Source organism: Trachypithecus francoisi, unplaced genomic scaffold (assembly GCF_009764315.1).
Source record: "Trachypithecus francoisi isolate TF-2019V2 unplaced genomic scaffold, Tfra_2.0 Lachesis_group20, whole genome shotgun sequence".
In the NCBI taxonomy this organism is placed as follows: Eukaryota; Metazoa; Chordata; class Mammalia; order Primates; family Cercopithecidae; genus Trachypithecus; species Trachypithecus francoisi.
In genome coordinates, this window is record NW_022681466.1 from 5691813 (window position 1) to 5707440 (window position 15628).

General features: G+C 53.0%; 2 protein-coding genes across 4 annotated transcripts in view; both read left to right on the plus strand.

Moving 5' to 3' along the window:
- DNAI2 (dynein axonemal intermediate chain 2) overlaps nt 1-2205 on the plus strand; it is a 47871-nt gene extending 45666 nt beyond the window's left edge. For all 3 annotated transcript variants that reach the window (XM_033182034.1, XM_033182033.1, XM_033182035.1), the window contains exons 13-14: nt 1444-1594; nt 1910-2205. In XM_033182034.1, coding sequence (XP_033037925.1) covers nt 1444-1539 — 96 coding nt within the window. In that variant the 3' untranslated portion in view covers nt 1540-1594; nt 1910-2205. The remainder of the gene's footprint in view (nt 1-1443; nt 1595-1909) is intronic.
- An 11829-nt stretch (nt 2206-14034) lies between these two features.
- Nucleotides 14035-15628, plus strand: part of KIF19 (kinesin family member 19) — a 31896-nt gene continuing 30302 nt past the window's right edge. The window contains exon 1 of the mRNA XM_033182036.1: nt 14035-14413. Coding sequence (XP_033037927.1) covers nt 14375-14413 — 39 coding nt within the window. The 5' untranslated portion in view covers nt 14035-14374. The remainder of the gene's footprint in view (nt 14414-15628) is intronic.

Consider the following 15628-nt stretch of genomic DNA (forward strand, 5'->3'; position numbering starts at 1 on the left):
CTGTGGTCAGCTCATCTGCCCGTGGCCCCAGCTCTAAAGCACTTTCTAGCTGTATCACCTGAGCTGGTCACTTCACTTCTTGCTTCCTTCATTTCCATCTGGAAAATGAGGAGATGTTGCTATAAAGATGGTGTCTGGTCGCCTTCCAGGCTCTCTTCTGTACCAGCAGAGAGAGGAAGAAAAGACATTGTCTGTCTGGGTCACCTCCTTTAGGCCCCACAGATAAGATGCCAAGGTATGAAAAAACTAAAGAGCAGTGTGGAAAGGAAAAGAAACAGTAGGTATACGCCAGGATTTACCCTTCTAGGCAAGCCTGGCTGCAGACTTGGGGATTGGGGGCACTGCAAAATGAAAATGTGAGGGCCCTCATTTAAAAAGTACTAAGAATTTTTAAATGGTGACAATAGAGCATTAAACCAAGTGTGGGCCCTGCTGAGACAGGGTCCAGTGTATCTGCACAGAGCACTCACCCATGACGCCTGCTTGCAAGAAGAGCTGTATGGCAAGTTCTTGGTCCCTGATAGAGTGGACAGAGTGAAGGATGGCACATGAGCACACAGAGAAGATAATTGGTTCCACCTTGTGACTTCTTTCCTCTTCTGCCTCCCTCCCCCTTGGTCTAAAGTTGTGATTTCCACAGGTGCATTTTGCATTTGAGGGTACTTGTTAATGAGATGTTTTCTTCTCACACTGGGTAATACAGGTGGGGCAGAGAGCTCCCTCCCCTTCTGGTGGAGGCAAAACTAGAATCCTGGATTCTGATGCCTTGTCCAGGGCTCCTCCCACTCACCACTCCTGGCCTATACAGCCCTGTGGAAAGCAAAGATGACACTGGCCACCTTTTACAATGCAATGGTGGCTGGCAGGCACCATGCTTTGTGACATAAGTCTCAAAAGGTGCTTCTCACCATGGCTTGAACACTCTACATGAAGAAGTTGAGCCTTGGAAGAGGTTCAGGTTCACAGAACTTGGCCCCTTCCTCCTCCTGCCTGCCACAGACTTCCTGTGTCTCTCTTAGTCTGCAGTTGGCCCAAAACACTGGTGGTCACAAAGTGCCATGTGGTACTGAAGCCATTTTACATAGGCTGGGTCCTTATGCCCACTATTTCTAATCCTGGCCACAGTCCTGCAAGGTGTCCTGTCCTCTCTGTGGGTGAGGGAGCCAAGGAGACTCGGAGGAGCTAGCCCGAGACCTCCCAGTCTGCACATGGCAGAAGCCAGGCGTGTACACAAGTCTGGCAGATTCCCCCAGCTCTGCCCATCTTCTGCACCGGCTGGACCCTTGCCAGCCACAGAGCTGGCACCACAGGTTCCAGAGTGCTCAGCGACCCAGGCTTCAGCCATTTGGCTGCTTTGGGCCTCGTGGGGTTCACATCCCAGGGGAGTGGGGAAGGCCTGCCCCCCACCAACACCAACACTTCTGTGCTGTCTTTCCCCTGCAGCAGCAACCAAGTCCAGAGGAAGACCAGGCAGTGGAGGAGGGAGAGGAAGCAGCGGGGGAAGGAAAGAGTGAAGAAGTGGAAGAAGAATTAGCCTAGAAGTCAGCCTTCGACTGCGGCGCTGTCCCTGTGTGCCTTCCTTTCCCACCTCTTGGTATTGCCCTGCTCTCACAAGTGGGGGGCTGAGCTCCCCCTTAAAGCAGCACCGGGTGGTGGCTGGGGAGTATCGGGCCCTGACTCCCACCCCTACAAATCACTAGCCCCCTCTGACTCACTGGGCACTGAGTCCTGAGCCACCCCTTGGAGGGAGGGAAGGGGTAGGGCTTGTCCCGGACCTGGCTGCCCCCTTGTCTCAGCCATCCTGAGCCCACCCTAAGGCCGAGGCCACCTTAGTCCTGGCCCTGGATGTTGCCTGGGATTCATCTTCTCATAGGCTCCCCAGCAATCATTTTTGTTCGTAATCTTGCAGACCCTCAACCAGACTTGCGTGGCCATGGCAGGGCCTCAGGGAGACCTTCGGGAGCGGGGAAGGGTTGCTCCTCCATGATCGACCCTCCTCGTCCATCTACAAATCAGGAACAGAAAGTCTGTCCACTTTGAAAATGCCTTTCCAGGCAGTTCCCTGACCATGTGGACACATTGCCACGACAGGAGCCTCCAAGTGTGTGGGAGGGTATGGGCGGGACGAGCTTGGCTATTCTGCTGCAACTGAATGCTTTCTGTTATCCGAATTCTTGTAAAATTAAATGAATCATAACAATGCCATGAGTTAGTATGTGTGATGCATCCCGCACCCAGAGCCTTTGACATTAACTCGTGTAATTCATTCACGACATCCCTGGAACTGTGTGCTCCCATCATCTTTACACTATACAGGAAGCTCCAGGAGAGGTACAGGGACATGCCCAAGTCTCAGAACTTGTGATGGGGCAGAGCGGGAACAGGAGCCCAGGCAGCTCATTCCTGACCCTGCCCACAGTCATCAACTGTGGGCCAGAGGCTGCGCAGGCCTCTCGGGGACTCCATGGTGGGAAGTGGGCTGCCCTGGGGGTGCCCTGAAACCACAGCTCAACAGAGCAGTCATTGACCATTACCAGAGACATCAGGAGGTCAAGAGGGCACCTCAGTGCCAGACTTGCATGAGGAACAATGCCCTGACCATCATCATCCTGTGGATGGCAGGTGACCTTGGCAGGGACCCAAAGTGCCCTTGAAAAATGCCTGTGTTGGTCAGGTGTCGTGGCTCATGCCTATAACCTGAGCACTTTGGGAGGCCAAGACAGGAGGATCACTTGAGCCCAGGAGTCAAGGAGGATCACTCGAGACCAGCTTGGACAGCATAGTGAGACCCCCATCTCTAATTTAGAAAAAGAAAGAAAAGGGCTGGGCGCGGTGGCTCAAGCCTGTAATCTCAGCACTTTGGGAGGCCGAGGCTGGCGGATCACGAGGTCAGGAGATCGAGACCATCCTGGCTAACACGGTGAAACCCCATCTCTACTAAAAATACAAAAAATTAGCCAGGTGAGGTGGCGGGCGCCTGTAGTCCCAGCTACTCGGGAGGCTGAGGCAGGAGAATGGCGTGAACCTGAGAGGCGGAGCTTGCAGTGAGCTGAGATCCGGCCACTGCACTCCAGCCTGGGCGACAGAGTGAGACTCCATCTCAAAAAAAAAAAAAAAAAAAGAGAAAGAAAAATGCCCATGTTAAGAATCTCCTTGGCTGGGTGCAGTGGCTCACACCTGTAATCCCAGTACTTTGGGAGGCCAAAGTGGGAGGATCACTTAAGCCCAGGAGTTCGAAACCAGCAAGGGCAACATGGGGAAACCCCATCTCTATAAAAAATACAAAAATTAGCCTGGTGTGGTGGCGCACCCCTGTAATTTCAGCTACTCAGGAGGCTGATGTGGGAAGATCACTTGAGCCCAGGAGCTCGAGACTACAGTGAGCCACGATTGCACCACTGCTCTCCAGCCTGGGCAACGGAGCAAGGCCTTGTCTTGAAAATAAAATAAAATGGCATGGTGGCTCACGCCTGTAATCCCAGGACTTTGGGAGGCTGAGGCGAGTGGATCCTGAGGTCAGAAGTTCAAGACTAGCCTGGCCAAAATGATGAAACCCCATCTCTACTAAAAATACAAAAAAATTAGCCGGGCTTAATGGCGCATGCCTGTAGTCCCAGCTACTCAGGAGGCTGAGACAGAGGATCACTTGAACCTGGGAGGCAGAGGCTGCAGTGAGCTGAGGTCACGCCATTGCACTCCAGCCTGGGCTATAAGAGCGAAACTCCATCTCAAAAATAAATAAATAAAATCAAATAATCTCCTTGAGAAGGGACCGAGGGCCAGCTGCCTCTCATACCCAAAGAAAAAATTGAGTTGTCGACTGTGGTTAACCTTGATAAAAACAATCTCAGGTTACACTGAGTGCTTGTTCTTCACAAGCAGCCCGGGAGCGATCTCACTATCTTCAATCCGCACATTATGGATGTGGCAGGCGAGACAGAGAGAGGGGGTAACTTGCTGAGTGTAATGGGAGTGGGTGGCAGAGCTGAGACTTCAGCCCAGAGTCCCAGCCCTACAGCTTACACCATGCACACTGCACTCCCAGGACCCTGGTAAGAGTAGTGGGCTGGGCCATTTCCGCTTCCTGTCATTCCAGCATCAGACAGAGGGGGCCACGAGGGGCCAGCAGGCCCCTCATTGCGCGGGGACACACAGAGCCCCAGGGCTGTCCTCAGGAGCACCCTACTTAGAGCAGTGATTCTCTACTGGGGAAGATTTTGCCCCCAACAGGACATCTGTCAGTGTCTGGGGACAACTGGTGAGGGGAGTGCTCCTGGCATTGAGTGGGTAGAGACAGGGACCCTGCTCAGCATCCTGCATTTTAGACAGCGGAGTCATGGTAGAGAGGCCCAATTTAGAGAAAAATCTACCCAAGTGGAGTGTCCCAAGAGAAAGGACGGGCTCTGCACACGCTAACCTGAGCACACTGAAGGCCCCTGTAAGAGACTGGCACCATGAACTCGAACGCAGGAGGGCCTTCTTTCGCTGAACTGGAATTTTGGCCCTTGGTTTGTGCCTGCAAAAGGAGGCCGCCTGCTGGAGTCAGCAGGTCCCTCGTGGGTGCAGAGAATGCCACCGGGCAAGCACAACATTTGAAGAGGCTTTTGAGGAGCGGCTATAGAAGCGGAGAGGAGAGCCCCACGGATGGCACAGCGCAAAGGGCAGCACGAGCTCAGTGGGTGCGGTGTCAACGCTGCTAGCCCGCACGATGACCTTCACTGACCTCCCATGCTGGCCTCACCGGGAATCTGTAGGAGGCAAAGGTGACTGCTGGCCTGACGCAGTGGTTCACACATGTGATCTCAGTACTTTGGGAGGCCAAGGAAGGAGAATCACTTGAGCCCAGAAGTTCAAGACCAGCCTGGGCAAACTAAGGAGACCTCATCTTTACCATGTATATGTATATTATTATTATACATATTATACATATATATTATATATATATATATAATATTATAATATAAAAAATATATATATTTTTTGCGACAGTTTCCCTCTTGTTGTCCAGGCTGCAGTGCAATGGCATGATCTCTGCTCACTGCAACCTCCGCCTCCCAGGTTCAAGCAATTCTCCTGCCTCAGCCTCTCAAGTAGCTGGAACTGCAGGTACCCGCCACCACGCCTGGCTAATTTTGTATTATTAGTAGAGACGGGGTTTCGCCATGTTGGCCAGCCTGGTCTCAAACTTCTAACCTCAAGTGATCCACCCACCTCGGCCTCCCAAAGTGCTGGGATCACAGGCGTAAGCCGCCATACTCCGCCTATTAAAAATGTTTTTAAGTGACTACTGATGGCCTACCAAGGTCAGCATCCAGAGACCCCCGGGCAGCCTCTCTGTGTGCTGAGGTCCTGGGGGAGCCTGCAGCACTGGTGGGAAGTGTAGATAGAGGCAGTGTTTTCACGGCGTTTCCGGGCAGGAAGTCTGAACCCAGCTCGGAAGCTTGCCGTCCGGGTAACGTTGCCTACACTCAGCCCTGTGCCAGGCACTGGCCACGAGTGGAGAATAAACCAGACTCAGGCCCCGCCTCCCAGAGCCTGTATACCAGTGGGAGGCAGGGAAAGCTGATAGATAGGCAGATACCTACAGAACGACAGTTGTGCAAAGTACATGTTAAGGATGAGTACAGGGTGCCATGAGAGGGATAACAGGAAGAACTAACCTAGACTCCAGAGAAGAAGGAGCTGGCCAGGAGGCCTCCCTGAGAAAGGGACAATGCAGCTGAGACCTTAAGAACAAGCATGAGGCAGAGATGTGTGTACACATGCGAGCACATCTGTGTGCATGTGTGATGACGTGCACATCTGTGTGGAGGGGCACCCCAGGCAGGGCAGCTGCACACACAATTCCAGAAGGAGGAAAGGAGCCGGTACTGCTCTGTTTGACCAACAGGGAGTCATCAGTGTGGCTGGAGTGAGTAAGGGCTAGAGCCTGGAACCAGCCAGGGACAGCAAGAGTCCTCTGGGGCAGGGCTTGATGTCAAGGATGTTAACCTTGGCTGGGCGCGGTGGCTCAAGCCTGTAATCCCAGCACTTTGGGAGGCCGAGACGGGCGGATCATGAGGTCAGGAGATCGAGACCATCCTGGCTAACCCGGTGAAACCCCGTCTCTACTAAAAATACAAAAAACTAGCCGGGCGAGGTGGCGGGCGCCTGTAGTCCCAGCTGCTCCGGAGGCTGAGGCAGGAGAATGGCGTAAACCTGGGAGGCGGAGCTTGCCGTGAGCTGAGATCCGGCCACTGCCCTCCAGCCCAGGCGACAGAGCAAGACTCCGTCTCAAAAAAAAAAAAAAAAAGGATGTTAACCTTGCTCCAAAGATCACTGAGAAGCAGGGGTGTGGTTTGATGAAGCATTTGCTGATGGAGGGAGGCCTGGAGGGAGGAACCTGGGAGCTGGTTGGGAGCACACTGTGGTGTCAGGCAAAAGAGATGGCAGCTTGGAGTGGGGTGATGGCCACGGAATTACTTACCTCTCTGCACCTCTGCTATCTACCTTCAGGAATATTTGGGCGAGTAAATGAAATAACACATGAGCCACTGGATTCAAACGAAGTGCTCAATAAACATCTATCACCTCCCTCACTTAGAAGCATCTGACGACCACCTGGGACGGCCCTCATGGCCGGTGGCAAGTTCTAGGTTAGTACAGGAGCTACTAGAATGACTTGTGAATTTGTTTACTGGGGTCCTTTCAGCATCTGCACCCCAACTTTGGAAGAAAATGCTGGGGTTTCAGAGAAAAGTCCTCAATCCACGCTTTGTTTTCCCAATAACGCTCTTCCATTTCACCTCCCGCATCATAGCTCCAGGAGCCAAGCCTGTGAGTAGCCATGCCCAGAACACGAGGAGGTGGGACTTTGCCCAGGCTGCCCCAGAGCTCTAGAGGGCCAACGGGCTTTAGAAAGTGCTCAGGGCTTATCAAAACCAGTGGCTTCCAACTGCAGGTGGGTTCAGGGGGAGATGGAGAATGTCATATATCTCTGATTGAAAATATCAGGCCGGGCACAGTGGCTCACGACTATAATCCTAACACTTTGGGAAGCTGAGGTGGGCAGATCACCTGAGGTCAGGAGTTTGAGACCAACCTGGCCAATACTGAAAATACAAAAATTAGCTGGCCATGATGGCACATGCCTTTAATCCCAGATACTCGGGAGGCTGAGGCAGGAGAATCACTTGAACCCGGGAGGCGGAGTTTGCAGTGAGCTGAGATTTCACCACTGCACTCCAGCCTGGGTGACAGAGCAAGACTCTGTCTCAAAAAAAAAAAAAAGAAGAAAGCAAATATCATTGCTACTTGGAGATGGTCACCAATGCCATCCACACTTGCTTTGGCAGCAACAGCTTTTTTATTAAGCAAGAGAGGTTTTGCCCATTGGAGGACTCACTTCAGGCAAATCAATGAAGATTTCAATGAGCTCACAAAAGCCTGAGCCCAAGTAAGTTTTTAGTAACCTTCGATGTATGTGGTTTGACCACGAACAGCAGTTTCTCAACATCCCTGAGCCTTAGGACCCTCACAGGTAAATATGAGATTCTAGTGAAGATTAACTGTGACAACACAGATTCAGCACCTAATGTGACTCCGGCAGATTGCAGGTGCATGCTAAACCTTAGTTTCCTGGGCTGAGGTAAAGCTGAGGCTGTCTTTCTCTCTTTTCTTTTTTTTTTCTTTCTTTCTTTTCTTTCTTTCTTTCTCTCTTTTCTTTCTCTCCTTCCTTCCTTCCTTCCTTCCTTCCTTCCTTTCTTTCTTTCTTTCTTTCTTTCTTTCTTTCTCTCTCTCTCTTTCTTTCCCTCCCTCCCTCCCTTCCTTCCTTCCTCCTTCCTTCCTTCCTTCCTCCTTCCTTCCTTCCTTCCTTTCCTTCCTTCCTTTCTATCTTTTCTTTTCTTTCTTTCCACGGTCTCGCTCTGTTGCCCAGGCTGGAGTGCAGCGGCACAATCATAATTGACTTGCAGCCTCAACCTCCTGAGCTCAAGTGATCCTCCCACCTCAGCCTCCTGAGTAGCTGGGACTAGAGGTGTGCACCATCATGCCTGTTTTATTTATTTATTTATTTATTATTTTTAGAGACAGCATGGTGGTGGGAACAGGGGCAGCCTCCCCATGCTGCCCAGGCTAGTCTCAAACTCTGAGCTCAAGATATCTTTCTGCCTCGGCCTCCCAAAGTGTTGGGATTATAAGCATGAGCCATCACATCTGACTTAAATCCCTTTTTTGATGCGATGTCAGCTGTTTGCAAGGATCTTAAATGTTTGCATGCGGGTCTAAATCAAATGCTATTGCTGTGTGTGGGCAGGTTCGCTCGAGTAGATTTTCTGTCATTCATTGACTAAACTCTCACTAGACACTATACTGGAAATACCAAGTTAAGAGCCAGCTTGGCCGGAGGCAGGTGGCTCATGTCTGTAATCCCAGCACGTTGGGAGGCTGAGGCAGGCAGATCATTTGAGGCCAGGAGTTTGAGACCAGCCTGGTCAACACAGTGAAACCTGGTCCCACTAACAATAGAAAAAATTAGCTGGGCATGGTGGCACGTGCCTGTAATTAGCTGGGACATGAGAATCACTTGAACCCAGGAGGCAGAGGTGGTAGTGAGCCAGGACAGTGCCACTGCATACCAGCCTGGGCGACAGAGCCAGCCCCTCAGCTGAGACAAATGGACTGATGGTTGTGATCTCCAGTGGTGAGTGCTGTTACAGAGAAGTATATAGAAAAAAGGACCTAGGCTGAGTGCCGTGGCTCATGCCTGTAATCCCAACACTTTGGGAGGCTGAGGCGGGTGGATCTCTTGAGTTCAGGAGTTTGAGCCAGCCTGGCCAACATGACGAAACCCCATCTCTATTAAAAATACAAGTATTAGCCAGCATGGTGGCACCTTCCTGTAATCGCAGCTCCTTGGGTGGCAGAGGCATAAGAATTGCTTGAACCTGGGAGGCAGAGGTTGCAGTGAGCTGAGATCACGCCACTGCACTCCAGCCTGAGTGACAAAGTAAGACAGAGGACACAGACAGGGAGAGAGAGGGGGAGAGAGAGAGAGAGACCTAATCCAGTGGGATTCAGGCTGTCACCCCTGTATTTGTCAGGACTCCTGGTCACACGTTTCAGAGACCCACGCTAGCTAAAGCCAAGAAAGAATATTTATTGGCTCAAGAAACTTGGAAGACCAGGGCTAACAGCTTCAGATGTGGCCGCATCCAGCAACTCAGATGTTGTCATTTGGTATCTCTCTGCACAGCTTCTTTCTTTGCCTCAGTTTTACGCACTTCTGCTTTAGTGAAGCTGCTTTCACTGGATAAGGGGTGGAATTAGATATGACCCCCCCACCACCACCGATTTTAGTCATCTCAGCCAGTAATCCAAAGGCAGGAGAGAGCTCCTCCCTCCCAGTATAACAAAATTCCAGGGAAAGGCTCTGATTGGCCTAATGTGGGTCATAGCCCATCCCCTTGAACCAATCATTATGACCACGGCCAAGCCCGGGTTGCATGCCTTCTGCCACGGCTGGGAGTGGAACAGGATGCTGTGATGGGCTCCACCAGAATGACAAGGACTAGAGAAGAGGCAGTTCCCCCAAGGAAAGGGGAAGTGACACGTAAATTGAGCTTGGAAGAAGGAGTTAGCCAGATAGATAAGTGGAAACAGACTTCCAGGACAGAGCGGCAGGAACAAAGCCCAGGGAGGAGAGAAAAGCTGCTCATGCAGAGGACTACATGTGGTTGAGCATGGCCAGAGCAAGGGTGGTAGAAGCGGATGAGCCAAGAAGAAGCAGGGAAGGCTGCAACTACAGGCTAAAGGGCCAACCCCAAACAGAAAGCAATGGGGCACCATGGCAGGCAGGATTTCAGGTAAGGTCACGACACCCATCTGTCCTAGAGCAGTGAGGGAATGGAGCCAAACTGGAGGCAAAGAAACCAGGGCAAGAGACCAGGCAGTGTACATGGTCATCCAGTTGAGAAACTGTGAAGTCCCAGGCGGCAGGCAACAGTGATGGGAGTGGAGAGGAGGGACAGGAACGGGTTCCAGGACAGGACCAGGATGCAGAGCACATGGACTGAGCATACACCAAGTGCCTGGGTCTCTGCCTGAGCAAGGCTTACTTTGATTCCTGCTCTGTAAGGGCATAATGAGAGTTCCGTGGACTAGGAGAGGAGGGGTCTGATATAGAGGATGAAGAGAAATTTGACAGAAGTAAGCTGGAAAGGATATACCAGGTTGGAGGACTGGCATGAGCAAAGGTCCCAGTGTAGGGCCTGGCTCTAGTATTTATTTGGGATAATAAGCAAGCAGTGAAGGTGAGGGGAAGGCCAAGCCCACAGAGCAGAATGAGTTTAAATGAAGCTGGGCAGGAGGCTGAAAAGAAAGTTGTAGAGAGTAAGGTGTCTGTCTGCCTTTACTTCTGTGTTAGAGAACACAGGACGTCTCTGCCTGTCAGATCTCTTCCCCTTTCAAAAGTGGGGCTGGGGCCAGGCACAGTGGCTCACACCTGTAATTCCAGCACTTTGGGAGGCCGAGGCGGGTAGATCACCTGAGGTCAGGAGTTCGAGACCATTGTGGCCAACGTGGTGAAACCTCCTCTCTACTGAAAATGCAAAAATGAGTTGGGTGTGGTGGTGGGCACCTGTAATCCCAGCTACTCAGGAGGCTGAGGAAGGAGAATCGTTTGAATCCAGGAGGCGGAGGTTACAGTGCACCAAGATTGCGCCACTGCACCCCAGCCTGAGTGAGAGCCAGACTCCATCTCAAAAAAACAAAAAACCAAACACAAACAAACAAACAAACAAAAAACGGTGGGGCCAGGGCATAGCAAGAGGCCATGACATTGTTCAGGTGAGAAGGGATAAAAACTGGAGCTCAGGGCTTGGCAAGAGACGATGAAGAGAAGAAACATTTGCAGATGTAGAACCTTCAGGAGTTGAATGTAGAAGATGAGAAAAAAGAGGCAGTAAAAAGTGCCTTAAAGGGGTGGGTACAAAGGGGATGGTGGTTTAATTGACGAAACCCAGAAGTCAAGCAGAGACCACTGTTTGAGAACATAGCTGACTGTGATGAGTCTTTATGTAAGATGGGTGGGGATTTGTTGCTTAGAAGTTTCTTATTTGTTTATGTATGTATTTATTTATTTATTCTTGAGATGGAGTCTTACTCTAACGCCCAGACTGGAGTGCAATGGCACGATCTCAGCTCACCGCAACCTCTGTCACCCGGGCTCCAGCGATTCTCCTGCCTCACTTCCTGAGTAGGTGGGATTACAGGTGCCTGCCACCATGCCTGGCTAATTTTTGTATTTTTAGTAGAGATGGGGTTTCACCATTTGGACAGGCTGGTCTTGAACTCCTGACCTCAAGTGATCTGCCCGCCTTGGCCTCCCAAACTGCTGGGATTACAGGCATGAGCCACTGCACCCAGTCAAGAAGCTTATTTTTTACCCATCAATCGCTATAAGCCCAGCGCGGTGGCTCACATTTGTAATCCCAGCACTTTGGGAGGCTGAGGCAGGAGGATCGCTTGAGATCAGGAGTTCAAGACCCCGCCTCTACAACAATTAAAAAAAAAAAAAAAATGAGCCAGGCGTGATGGCATGCGCCTGTCGTCCCAGCTACTGTGAAGGCTGAGTTAGGAGAATCGCTTGAGCCCAGGAGGTTGAGGCTACAGTGAGCTGTGACTGCACCACTGCACTCCAGCCTGGGCTACAGAGTGAGACCTTGTCTTGAGGGTTGGGGAGGCAGAAGATAAAAAAGAGAGAGAGAGAGAAAGTCAAAATACACACACACACACACACACAAAACCACGCACAAGGCCGGGCGCGGTGGCTCAAGCCTGTAATCCCAGCACTTTGGGAGGCCGAGACGGGCGGATCACGAGGTCAGGAGATCGAGACCATCCTGGCTAACACGGTGAAACCCCGTCTCTACTAAAAATACAAAAATCTAGCCGGGCGAGGTGGCAGGCGCCTGTAGTCCCAGCTACTCGGGAGGCTGAGGCAGGAGAATGGTGTGAACCCGGGAGGCGGAGCTTGCAGTGAGCTGAGATCCGGCCACTGCACTCCAGTCCCGGCGACAGAGCGAGACTCCGCCTCAAAAAAAAAAAAAAAAAAAAAAACCACGCACAAAACCACAAAACCAAAAATCACTATGGGTCATTCTGGGTGGGATTGATGCATGTGGAGGAATAGAAAAGAAAAAGGAAAATAGCGATAGCTCAATTGACCAGGGGCCTCTTTGACTAATCCAAATAGGTTCTTTTCAGGAGTCCAAAATGCAAGCACAACACACCCCTAAAACTTACCTGATTCTCTTTTGAGAGCTGAGATTGGAGGATTGCTTGAGTCCAGGAGTTCAAAACCAGCCTGGACAGCACAGTGAGATCCCTGTCTCTAGAAAATATAAAAAGTTAGCCAGGCATGGTGGTGCGTACCTGTAGTCTCAACTACTTGTGAGGCTGAGGCAGGAGGATCACTTGAGCCTGAGGGATCAAGGCTGCAGTGAGCCATCCATGACTGAGCCATCCGTGATCATGCCATCGTGCCTCTGCACTCCAGCCTGGGTGACAGAGTGAACCCCTGTCTTAAAAAAGCAAAAGCAAAAAACCCGACCCGCTTCTTGTCACAGCATGTGCATTTGCAAACTGTCCAGCCTGAGGGGCAGCCTAGGCCAAAGAACAGGACAAAATCTGGGATCCCCTGCAGGAGAGTTTGGTTTCCACCAAGCTTTACCTGGTTTATCTATTTATTAAAGCCAAGGCTGACGACTGCTTCTTGCTGCTGTTTATTAATAACCATTCCCAACACAGGCTCCTCAGGGGCAGCCGGGGAAGCCAGTCCCAGGGCACAGGCTGGCATCACCCTCTGCCTCTGAGGGGCCCCAGGCAGTCTGAGGCAGCCCTGGGGACACGAGTGCTTCCTTTCCCAGCCCCTTCCCTGGAAAGTGAACCCCGTCGTGGCTTCCTCTCCCAGTCTTGGGGCTGCTGGCCTCAGCTTCGGTGGCGGCAGAGGACACAGAGGATGGACATCAGAATCGGGAGGTGCTCCAACATCCTCCAGGAAACGGAGGCCCCAGGGAGGCAGGAAAAACCAGCTCCAGGTGGCTGGGCGAGTTGGAGGCAGAGCTGGGACACAAATCCTGTTTTCCCAGAGCCTCCTGAGGACAGGAACCTTTCCCGTGTTCCCTGGGAGTGCAACCGTTGTTATTGTCGCCAAGAATGGAGGCGGTAGCGTCAGACCTAGACTTTCTTTTTTTTTTTTTTTTTTTTTTTTTTTTTTTTTTTGAGACGGAGTCTCGCTCTGTCGCCCAGGCTGGAGTGCAGTGGCCGGATCTCAGCTCACTGCAAGCTCCGCCTCCTGGGTTTACGCCATTCTCCTGCCTCAGCCTCCCAAGTAGCTGGGACTACAGGCGCCCGCCAACTCGCCCGGCTAGTTTTTTGTATATTTTAGTAGAGACGGGGTTTCGCCGTGTTAGCCAGGATGGTCTCGATCTCCTGACCTCGCGATCCACCCGTCTCGGCCTCCCAAAGTGCTGGGATTACAGGCTTGAGCCACCGCGCCCGGCCCAGACCTAGACTTTCTTGCACAGTATTGTGGCTCTTCCAGCAGCAGGCAGGGAGCCAGCAGGGCACACGGACCCAGTCATCGTGACCTAGATTCTGGGTTCAGGGGTAGAGACTTGTTTGCTAGTGGGATGCACTGAGTCAGGCTCTTCTGTAGCACGCCCCAGGTAACAGAGGTGCTCGCTCCATACCACTGGGCGGTGGCCTGAGCACAGGGACAACTTTTTACCACCCATGCCAATGCGCAGTGGGTGCAGACACCCACACCAGAGGCACCTGTGGCGATGCACGTGGCGCATATGGAAACCTGAGGCCGCCAGCCGCCGCCCTGGAGACCCCAGAGACAGGCAGACGGGCGGGCGGCAGATGCGTGTGCCCCAAGGGGCAGCGTGGCAGGCGGGGCGCGCCCTAAAGGGCAGTGGCACGGGGTTGCGCCGCGAGCCGAGGGGCGCTGGCGGGCGCGCAGGAGTTAGCGAACCGACGCAGAGGCGCCAGGCGGACGCACAGACGCACCAAGAGCCGTAGGGCCGCACAGCCGGGCTCACATCGTCGCGCAGCGGCGCAGGCTCGGGGGCCTCCCGGGCGGAGGCGGCCAACTCTCGCCCTCAGCGCGGGGAGGGGCAGGCGCCGGGGGCAGGGCGGCGCCGTCCAGGCCCTCCCCCCGCCCCGCCTCCGGTCAGCGTCCTTGGCCGCTGGCGCGTTGTTGGTTTCGGGTTGTCAGGCAGCGGGCGAGGCTGCGGGCAGCGAGCAGCGGGCAGACGCGACCCGGCGGCGGTGGGGGTGCGGCTGGGCCATGCCCAGTGACGCGGCCTGAGCCCCTCCATCTGCTGCAAGCATGAAGGACAGCGGGGACTCCAAGGACCAGCAACTTATGGTGAGACCCTTTCAGACCCTCCTCTCCGTCCCGCTCCGTGGTCTACTTCAGTCGGCCTCCAGCAGACAGAGAGTCCTGTCCCCTCGCCGCCACCCCACTGAGAGGGCAGGCAACGGCCAGGGCCGGGACTTTTCAGAGCAACTTTCCCCAAGTCCTGCAGGTTGGGTGTCAAGAAGGCACTATGGCCTTTTTAGACTTTCCTGAGCCTGAAAATTACCCCAACTTCAACCCCACCCCCACCTTTCCACCCTCCCATTGGGGGATCCCGCCCCCAAAGCGTGTGCAGATGAATCTCTGCTCTCTCATTCAGAAACGCCAGGCGCAGGGAGGGCTTGACCTAACTGCCCCCAGAAGGAAGGTGGGGGGTTTCCGGTTAAGCAGAGGCTACCCCAGCCCTGGTGAGGTCAGGAGTTTAAACGAATCTGGGCATAACCAGTAGGAAGATAAGGGCCCCTGGTATCAGGATGGGGCCGGGAGTGCCTGGTTCTTGGGCTGCAACACAGATGTAGCACTTTCAGAGAAGTGCTAGATGCAGCTACGATGGCCCCACAGAGCCCGGGGGCCTGGGACAGATGGGGAGGTGAGAGTGGGGGCTGTGGAGGGGAAGGTCGAATTCCTGATCATCAGTGGTGCCCAGGCCAGAGCAACAAGGGGGATGATTCAGTGACCTTGAGGCCACCACTGACTGTGGGTGGGTAGGTGTCTCTCTCAGCAAGCCCCTTCCTCATCCCCGAATTTTTGAGATCTGGAGAAGGGCCCTCATCACCAGAAGGTGGACAGTAAGGTAATTGGAGGATAATGTTGCCCCCAGAGTCCCCTATCTCTCAAGTGTGGGCTTGCTTCTCCAAAGAGGAGCCTTGGCTCCAGCCCCCAAGCAAGCCCTGGGCTCTAGGACATCCTCTCTGCTGTTTAGAATGTGTCTCTTTGAAAATGGTTGGCCTTGGCGTTTGTTGTGTGCCCCTGGGAGCAGGGACGAAGAGTTCTCCCCTCCTGCCAGTGGGAATTGGCTGAAGAGGCCAATAAAGATGACCCTGTCAGGCAGTGTAGGTCTCTTTGAAAGTGACCTTTTTTTTTTGAGACAGAGTTTCACTTTCTCACCCAGGCTGGAGTGAAGTGGTGCGATCTCAGCTCACTGCAACCTCCGCCTCCCAGGTTCAAGTGATTCTCCTGCCTCAGCCTCCCGAGCAGCTGGGATAATAGGCATGCACCACCATG